The sequence below is a fragment of the Sphaerodactylus townsendi genome, linkage group LG03 (genome assembly GCF_021028975.2).
Source record: "Sphaerodactylus townsendi isolate TG3544 linkage group LG03, MPM_Stown_v2.3, whole genome shotgun sequence".
Taxonomy (NCBI): domain Eukaryota; kingdom Metazoa; phylum Chordata; class Lepidosauria; order Squamata; family Sphaerodactylidae; genus Sphaerodactylus; species Sphaerodactylus townsendi.
In genome coordinates, this window is record NC_059427.1 from 22,396,797 (window position 1) to 22,406,636 (window position 9,840).

General features: G+C 48.3%; 1 protein-coding gene across 3 annotated transcripts in view; it reads right to left on the bottom strand.

Annotated features, from left to right (window-relative positions):
• Window positions 1-9,840, bottom strand: part of CAMK1 (calcium/calmodulin dependent protein kinase I) — a 64,239-nt gene that overhangs the window by 9,927 nt on the left and 44,472 nt on the right. For all 3 annotated transcript variants that reach the window (XM_048488626.1, XM_048488625.1, XM_048488627.1), the window contains exons 7-9: window positions 7,635-7,710; window positions 5,608-5,720; window positions 5,443-5,521 (exon numbers count right to left, since the gene is read on the bottom strand). In XM_048488626.1, coding sequence (XP_048344583.1) covers window positions 5,443-5,521; window positions 5,608-5,720; window positions 7,635-7,710 — 268 coding nt within the window. The remainder of the gene's footprint in view (window positions 1-5,442; window positions 5,522-5,607; window positions 5,721-7,634; window positions 7,711-9,840) is intronic.

Below are 9,840 nucleotides of genomic sequence, written 5' to 3' on the forward strand. Positions count from 1 at the left end.
TAATTATTTATTTTTATTTATTTATTTTTCAGATTTTTAGACCGCCCCATCCCCTAGGGGCTCTGGGCGGTGTACAACACGATAACCATTGTATACAGATAAAAACAGTTAAAACCTTTAAAAGCAGCAGTAGATAAAGGACTAAAAAGAAAAATTAAATTAATTTGTAAGATGGCGTCCGACAATCTAATTTCACCCTCTTTCAGAGAGGGAAGGGCAGCAAATCCCGAGATGGCAAAGGCACAGATTTAAAGGCCACGGGAGGGGGGGGGGCACCATCAACGGCTGGTACCTCCAAAGGCCCGGCGGAACAGCTCCGTCTTACAGGCCCTGCGGAATTCTGTAAGGTCCCGCAGGGCCCGGACAGCTGGTGGAAGAGCGTTCCACCAGGCTGGGGCCAGGGCTGTAAAGGCCCTGGCCCGCGTGGAGGCCAGCCGTATCATCGAGGGGCCAGGGACCACCAGTAAATTGGCCTCTGCTGAATGAAGAGGCCGTATTGGGACATGTGGGGTGATGCGGTCCCGAAGATACGAAGGTCCCAGGCCGCGTAAGGCCTTAAAGGTCAACATCAGCACCTTGAAGATGATTTGGAACTCCACTGGGAGCCAATGCAGCTGGCGTAGCACAGGTTGGATATGATCCCAGGTGGCATTACCTGTGAGCAAATGCGCAGCTGCGTTTTGGACCAGCTTTAACTTCCGAATCAAACGCAAGGGAAGGCCCGCATAGAGCGAGTTACAATAGTCTAATCTGGAGATGACCGTTGCATGGATCACTGTGGCCAGGTCGGTCTGGGAGAGGAAGGGGGCCAACCGCCAGGCCTGGCGAAGGTGGAAAAAAGCAACCCGGGTAATATGGGCCACCTGGGTCTCCATTGATAGAGAAGAATCCAGGTGGACCCCCAGCTTGTGTACGGAGGGGGTCGGTGCCAATGTGACCCCCTCCCACACCGGCGGCTGAAACATCCCTCTCTCCCCCTCGCGGCCCAGCCAGAGGATCTCCGTCTTCGATGGGTTCAGTTTTAACCTGCTCTGTCGCAACCAACCAGCAACCGCCTCCAAACAATGCTGTAGAGCTGCAGGGGCGGCGGCTGTTCCCCCCTCCATCAACAGAATGAGCTGAGTGTCATCCGCATACTGATGACAGGACAGCCCAAAACTCCGTACCAGCTGAGCAAGGGGTCGCATGTAGATGTTAAATAACAGCGGGGACAATAATGCCCCCTGGGGTACGCCGCAATAAAGCGGGCACTTCCAGGCACAAGCACCCTGCTTGTCAATAATCCATCACTCTCTCTCTCTCTGAACTTTTCCTCACCACAGTTGCTGCAGTTGCTGACACAGGCTCGGCAGCAAATGAGACTTACAAATAGCGAGGTTGGGACTTTCCAGTCTAGAGAAAAGATGTTGGGGGCAAGACACAGGGTAGAGAGAAAGTGGGCAGAGAGGTTCCCCCCCTCCCATAATTTATGCTAGAACTTGCAAAGAGGCAGCCAATGAAATTGATGGGCAATAGGGTCAGAACATACGAAAGGAACATCCTTCACCACCGGTGGAAGTAGGGATGGCTGTGAGCACAGATGACTTTGAAAGGGAGTTAGATTCATGGAGTAGAGGTCCTGCAATGGCTACTAGCCATGGTCAGTTAAGGGAACCTCCATATACAGAGGCAGCAAATCTTGGCATCCCAGTGCTGGGAGGCAGCACTGGTGGAAGGTCTGAGCCTTGGTAGGGCCTTCAGGATCACTAGTGGTCCACTGCGTGAAACAGGATGCCAAAATAGATGGGCCACTGGTATGATCTAGCAGGGCTCATTCAATGTTCTTATGTTTCCCTGCTCCAGGCTCCATGGTGGGTATCTTTTCTTCCTCTACCGGTGGTGGTGGGTCTTTTCTCAGGATTTATTCTACTGGCAATTGACATAGTGATATACCATAATATCCATATGTCAAAATGTCAATCTTAAAAAACTCAGACTTCCCCCACCTGCAGCTTCAAGGCATGCAGGAGATGGCCACCACAAGGTCAGGGAAACATAAAATGGCTGTCATGCAGGTGAGGCAGGAAAACCAGACTTTTGCATCCCCACGGCAGTATTCCTGGGTTTGCTGTGATCTTACCGAAACCTTTCCGGCAAAGCAGCAAAGGTTTTGGTAAGATTGCAGCAAACCCAAGAATACTGCCACGTGAGTGCAAAAATCTCCAGGAAGTACAGGAATGCTCCACGATGCTGTTGGGAAGTAGACCCCCCCCCCCCAAATTTCCAGTAGCATCGATCTCAGAACAAACAGCCCACACGAAAAACATCTTTGCTCTCTCCCCAACTTTGCTCAACACAACAGCATGGCTCACAAAAGCGTGCGAAAATGAAGAAAACTTGTACCAATAGGCTACAATAATGACTTCAAAAAATTAGTTCTCCCACCGGAGTCGCAATTTTCTTGTAAGTAGCCAAAATAATTTTATAATTTTACAAACAGTAACAAAATGTTTTGGAAAAATTGTTTACATTCTCCCATGGGAGTAATATATATATAAACACAAGTCAGAACGGCACGGCATTGTAATCTAAATATAAATATAACAGCTAGCCAGATTCTAGATAATTAACGAACTGGCCTCGTTAAACTTCACGGAGAGGCAGGTCACGGCTTTTCAAAGTACAATAATGGTTACAATCAGGGAGGACAACGCTCTGCAATCAGTTTATTCTTATGCCTCTCGAAATGTCATTTGAAAAACCCTGACCTGCCTCTCCGTGAAGTTTAACAAGGCCAGTTAGTTAATTATCTAGAATCTGGCTAGCTGTTATATGGGAGAATGTAAACAATCCTTCCAAAACATTTTGTCACTGTTTGTAAAATTATAAAATTATTTTGGTTACTTACAAGTAAATTGCTACTCCAGTGGGAGAACTAAGAAGAACATAAGAACATAAGAACTAGCCTGCTGGATCAGACCAGAGTCCATCTAGTCCAGCACTCTGCTACTCGCAGTGGCCCACCAGGTGCCTTTGGGAGCTCACATCCAGGATGTGAAAGCAATGGCCTTCTGCGGCTGATTTTTTTCCTGCCTGATAATTCTTTCTAGTTCAGAGTTTGAATTACTGACTAGATAGACTGATGAATTACTGACTAGATAGACTAATTTTTTGAAGTCATTATTGTAGCCTGTTGGTACAAGTTTTCTTCATTTTCACTTTGGTGTGTACCTTCCCCTTTTGCATAGCATGGAGGAATCACAAAAGTATGCAGCATGGTTTTCTCCCCTGAAACGCTTTTTGTCAGAATGTTAAGAGGAAGCAGGAGAGCAGGTCATGGATAAGTGCCAACACATGATCCCTACGAGTAAGGGAACATAAGCAACAAGCACTAAGGAGGGATGCAGGTATAGAACTTGGCCTTATTACTGGAACATGCAAAAACAGCTGCTTGTAGTCAAGAAAGCAGGGGGTTAAAAGAATGAGTAATTTTTAGAAATCCAGATCCTGTGCCAGATATCTAGACTCGGCAGCCTGGACTGTATCTTTGTGACTCACTGTGTCGCTCTTTGAGGCTACAGCCCTAAGCATGCTTACTAATAAATGTAGCTGTTCAGAATTTGGCCAGCAATCAGTGGGAAAGGCATCTGTGAAAATGTTATTTAGGATCAGGCTGTTCATATGCAAAGAGCCACCAAGCCTGGATGTATAACCACAGGAGGCGGTCACCAAGTTGACCATTAGTCTATCTCAGTGATGGCGAACCTTTTTGAGACCGAGTGCCCAAATTGCTACCCAAAACCCACTTATTTATCGCAAAGTGCCAACATGGCAATTTAACCTGAATACTGAGGTTTTAGTTTAGAAAAAACAGTTGGCTCCGAGGCGTGCATTACTCGAGAGCAAGCTTGATGGTAGTCGATGGCTTTGCTTTGAAGCAACCGTGCAACTCTTCCAACGGGTGAATCACGACCCTAGGAGGATTTACTCAGAAGCAAGCCCCATTGCCAGCACCTGAGCTTATTCCCAGGTGAAGGATCGCACTTTAGTTCTTTGCATGCAAATCAGTGGGGTTTAACAGTGCTTAACAGGGTTACCGACACTGCTTCCCCAAAACTAGGTCTTAGGTTTAATGCTAAGAATCGAGCCCAGCGGCCCAGGCCAGCCTAGATGTGTGTGGGGGTGGGGGAGCTACTCTGTTTGTGCGTGCCCACAGAGAGGGCTCTGAGTGCCACTTCTGGCACCCGTGCCATAGGTTCGCCACCACTGGTCTATCTAGTCAGTAATTCAAACTCTGAACTAGAAAGAATTATCAGGCAGGAAAAAAGACCTTCCCAATGCCTGTGAGCCAAGTAACTAGAACTGGGGCCTTCCGCATGCAAAACGTGTCCTCTGCTACCAAGTGATGGGCCTGCCTTTTGCTGATACAGACCACTGATCTGCCGGCAAATCTGACAGCCAGCAGGCCTGAGGCAAAGGCCTTCCCAATCTTCCTGGGTGAGATCCTTTGTTAGCAAGAGATATCAGGGCTGAACATGGACTTCGGCCTGCAAACCCTGTGATCTATGGTCAAGTTACATCCTCCCCTAACAGTTTCACATATTCATCTCCACAATAACCCGATCAATTAGGATACTGCCCTTTAACAGGGCATGAATGCTCCCAATTCAACAGACCAGACAGAAACCAAGAAGAAGAAGAGTTTGGATTTATATCCCCCTTTTCTCTCCTGCAGGAGACTCAAAGGGGCTCACAATCGCCTTGCCCTTCCCCCCTCACAACAAACACAACAAACTCCTTGCCCATCCCCCCTCACAACAATTGCAGAGTATATCTCTGCAATTAACACGAAACATGTAACAGGTGGCCTCCTAGTGCAACAGCTTGCCACTTGCCAGGGCAGGGAAATTCAGAGCCCAGTGACCTCTTGTCACACGTTTGCATGTCTTGGTGTTACTGCAAAGAGGAGAAGACACGGGCTGAGAAAGCTCCGAAAAGCTGTGACTAGCCCAAGGTCACCCAGCTGGCGTGTGTGGGAGTGCACAGGCTAATCTGAATTCCCCAGATAAGCCTCCACAGCTCAGGCGGCAGAGCTGGGAATCAAACCCGGTTCCTCCAGATTAGATACACCTCCTACACCTTAAGATACACCTTAACCTCCTACGCCACTGCTGCTTCTTGAGACAGTCTTGCCCAGAGCCACTGAAATTAGTCCATCTATTACCTAGATATCAATGTGTACCGCCCACCACCATCTTTCTCTAAGGGTTTTAGGGTGACAGTTACAATTCTCCTTCCCCTCCTCCATTTTTTTTCCTCACAGCAACCCTGTGAAGTAAATTAGGCTGAGGAAAAAATGACTGGCCCAAGGTAGGGACAGAGTGGGGATTTGAATTTGAGCCTTTGCTACTTGCAGCATTAAGACGCCGCACGTTTGTTCTCAACTGACAGATTCTCCCTTACCACGGATGCTGCAGTGCCTGTTCGCAGGTGAAGCGCTTCGTAGGGTCCCTTTCCATCAAATGCTGGATGAAATCTTTGGCTGGAAGGAGGAAGAGTGAGGCAAGTGAACAGGCAATAAATAACGTCAGTGTCTCCTGGCCCAGCCCCGTTCAGGTTTCCTCTCACCTGATTCTGATATGTCATCCCAGTAGGGAGAGTCAAATTCATACTCGGCCTTCAGGATTTGCTCAAAGAGCTTGGCGTCGTTCTCGTCATAGAAAGGGGGGTAGCCACATAGTCTGAGGGGAGAGATTGGGGACAGGGTACATATGACTAGAAAGCACCGAGGGAGGTGGGGGGTGGGGTGGGGTGGGGTCGGATAGATGTGTAGGCCTGGGAAGAGGCAAAACAGAATGGAGAACTGAGGTAAATGCATGGAGGAAGGAGAAAAAGAAAAATAGATCCGGTTACTGTCCGATTTAAGGGGTAGTGCTTGTAGAAAGAGAGGCATGGCTTTATTAGGGCTGCCAGATTCTCACCCAGAGAGGGTGAACACACTGAGACCTCAGGCACATTCGTAGCTTTGTTACTTCTGAACTCATTGGTCATTTGTTCCCCCTTTCTATTTACTCTGGGGCACAAACACACACATACAGTGGCCTACCACCAATCCACCTAGCTGACTACTGTCGACTGTGGCTAGTATTGGCTCTCTAGAGTCACACTGGCTCTCCAGTGTGGCTGGTATTGGCTCTCTAGAGCAGGGGTCTTCAAACTATGGCCCTCCAGATGTTGATAGACTACAATTCCCATGAGCCCTACCACTTGGCTATGCTGTCAGGGGCTGATGGGAATTGTAGTCCATGAACATCTGGAGGGCCGTAGTTTGAAGACCCCTGCTCTAGAGTCACAAAGAAGGGTTTTTCCCAGGCTGCACCTGCTATCTTACACCCATTTGAAGATGGAGAGGCCGGGAATTGAACCAGGGAACTTAGAGAGTTCAATTTATGAGCCTGCGAATGTAGGGAGCATCGGAGTCACTCAGTGCCTCTGCACATCATTTAAAAGAGTAAATGCTACCTTCTCTGGGTGAAGGTGTAGCAACTAGAGCTGCCAGATGTGGACATTTTGGGGGTGGAGCCTGAAGAGGGTGGGGTTTGGGAAGGGACTTTAATGGAGTATAATGCCAAAGAGTCCAAAGCAGTATCACAACAGCACTTGTAGCAGAGAAGCTGCATATGGATGAAATTCTCCCCAAAAGAGCCTTCATTAAAGAAGTGGCCCATCTAGTTCATTAAATTAAGGCAACCCCCTCCCCCCCACACACACATGACAGAGGGCGTTTCCCCACTCTCCCCTATCCCTCCTATGCTGCGCGCCCGGGCGTCCCCACGACCCCGCGCTCTGTGCGGGGTCATCAAAAGGCGCCCTTTGCAAGAGCGCCAGGGATGCTGCGCGCCGAGGGGGCGCGACAGTGGCAGCGTTGGGGTGGCTGCACTGTCGCCGCCCCTGTCGTGGGGAGTGCTGGGGGACCCCGTGCTACTCTCCTCAAGTAGCGCGGGGCTTAAGGTAAGTGGGGAAAGGCCCAGAGTCTGCATTGCTTCTGTGTCAAGTTAATCAGGTGGCTGTGTGTGGGGAGCAGGGAGGGAAAAACAAGACCCTGGGGTCTATCCTTCCGTTCCACTGAGCAAAGTTTGAATAGCTCCTCCTGCTTAAGGGGTTCCTCCTCAATGGAAGAACTACTTAAGCCAAAAGGAGTCTCCTTCGTCTGGAGAAGTTTCTTCAATCTTTAGGTAGGGTACACGGCACAGGACATAAACACAGGGAAAAGGAAACTATCCAGAGGCGCAAATGAAAGGGCAGAACAGTCATGTAAATACACATTAAGGTGCTTCCTACTAAGTCAGACCTCTTTGGTCCATCAAAATCAAAACTGTCTGCTCTGACGGGCAGCGGCTCTCCAATCGTCTGAAGGAGAGATCTTTAACACAACGCACCACTCGATCCTTTTCCACGGAGATGGCGGGGACTGAACCGGGGACTTTCTGCACGCAGCTCTCTCACTAAGCCACAGCCCTTCCCATATGAAGGAGGCAGAACATCATCTGGTGTTCTGCTCCTTTGACAGACACCCACTCAACGGCAACAACAGAGCCCATCCACCCAGCCCTCTCCATCTCCCGACCTGCCTCCCAGCACAAGTCAATACATACAAGATGTAGGCAATGACTCCAATGGACCAACAATCGACGGCCTTGCTGTAAGGCTTCTGGGCCAACACTTCAGGCGCTGGACAGGATGCGGAGAAGAGGAAAGGGAGAAAAGAAAGAGAGCTGAGATGGGGCTACACCTTTGAGAATCCATAACTTTGGACCCCCTGAACCAAACCTCACCAAACCTGGCTGGTATCATCAAAATTGTCTCCTAAAAACACCCTAAAATTATGATGCTGCTAGCCTGAAAACTGTGCCCCCTGCAGGCTGAAAACTGAAAAAACACAAAAAAACACAAAAAACACAAATGAACATCGGGAGGGGGGACAGAAAACTCAGATTTTGCACCGGGCTCCATTTTCCCTAGCTACACCTCTGCTTACAATGGTACATCTTTGCTTAGACCTGCACTGGAGGTTCCGTTTCTCCCACCTCTATTACAGTGAAATGTATTTTGGTGGCCAGACAATCCTCGTTCTCACTAGCATCATAAACCTGAATTCAGGCAGCACTACTTCAAAATACCAAAGGGGGCTCATGGGAATAAACATTACTCCATACAAAAAAAATGTCAACATAGAAAAGCAGCACAAGGAAAAATCTAGTCAACCGTTCTTGCTAACAAGTTAGTTTTCTACGCACAGGGAGATCTTCACGAGGAGGAATATTCAGTTATACGAGGCTCTCCTCAACTCCACTTGGAAGTGACTCAGCTCTGGTTGACCACAATTTTTGAACACCAACCTTGGCTATGTGTTGGATTATGAAAAGGGAGAAATGCTTTGGGACAGTTCATGCCAAATGCTGAGACATCAGTCCTCTTTCTATTGCAGTATTGCCGATTAGGACAAAATGCGGTGACGGCAGAGCCTCACCTCTGGGAAGGGACACTTTTGCTGCATGTGCCCACCCAGTCTTTCCTGCCATTTCCTGGCTCTTGGGTCCTCCATCTCCAGGAGGAGAGAACAGAAACCCCCCAGCTGGCACTCTCTTAAGGAAGAGTCCTTTCCAGCCCCAAACAAGGGTTGCTTCAATCACAACAAGTTTCTCACACTTGTAGCAGCCAGCAGCAGCAGCAGACGAAAAAATATGCAAGATAGGTACGGAACTTTCTGTGCAATGGTTGTACATGGGTGAACACATGCTGGATGGCTATAGCCAATCAGCTGTGCAGCACACATATCAAGAAGACGAACTAGACCCATGGGTGGTGCTTGCATGTAATGATGTGCTCATGGTTTGTAAGCTGCTTCCTACAGAGAAAGGCTGCCCTGAAAGGAGGCCCTTACAGTTCCCCTTCACAGAAACAGGCTGCCGGCAAACCAGACCCAGAGTGCTGATTAAAATCCCTCACACCAGGGATTTTCTTTGCTGGCCTAGTACCACAGGCTTTATGCCTCTGTATACATGGAAAACCTGTAGTTCAGTGATGGTGAACCTTTTCGAGACCGAGTGCCCAAACTGCAACCGAAAACCCACTTATTTATCGCAAAGTGCCAACACAGCAATTTCACCTGAATTGGTTTAGAAAAAAACAGTTGGCTCCAAGGCACGCATTACTCAGGAGTTAGCTTGGTAGTAGTCGGAGGCTTTGCTTTGAAGCAACCATGCAACACTTTGAATGGGTGAATCACGACCCTAGGAGGGTTTAGAAGCAAGCCCCATTGCCAGCAACCGAGCTTACTCCCAGGTAAAGGATTGCGCTTTAGTTCTTCCCATGAAAATTAGTGGGGTTTAACAGCACATAACAGGGTTACCTACACATCATGCCCAGCGGCCCAGGTCAGCCTAGATGTGTGGGGGGGGGGCAATTTCCCGGGGGCCCCCACATGATGAACTCTGTGCACGTGTGCCCACAGAGAGGGCTCTGAGTGCCACCTCCGGCACCCGTGCCATAGGTTCGCCAACACTGCTGTAGTAGAAGACTTGCCTCGTTATATTTCAGCCTGCCTTTTGTATTTGGAACCGAGGCTTAAATTCTAAGACAAATTATGAATAGGCCAGCATTTGAAATCTGATTCAGACAAATGTGTCTGTTTTTTTTTAATCAGATACCAACTCCTCAATTGCTTATAATGTAGTGTCATTTGCCTGAATGTTGAGAAAATCTCAAACTGTGTGCTAATGGCATGTTTTGAGATTAGCAATTGACGAGTAAGAATTCTCATTTTAATACAAATTTTATATTATCATTTATATTTTATTC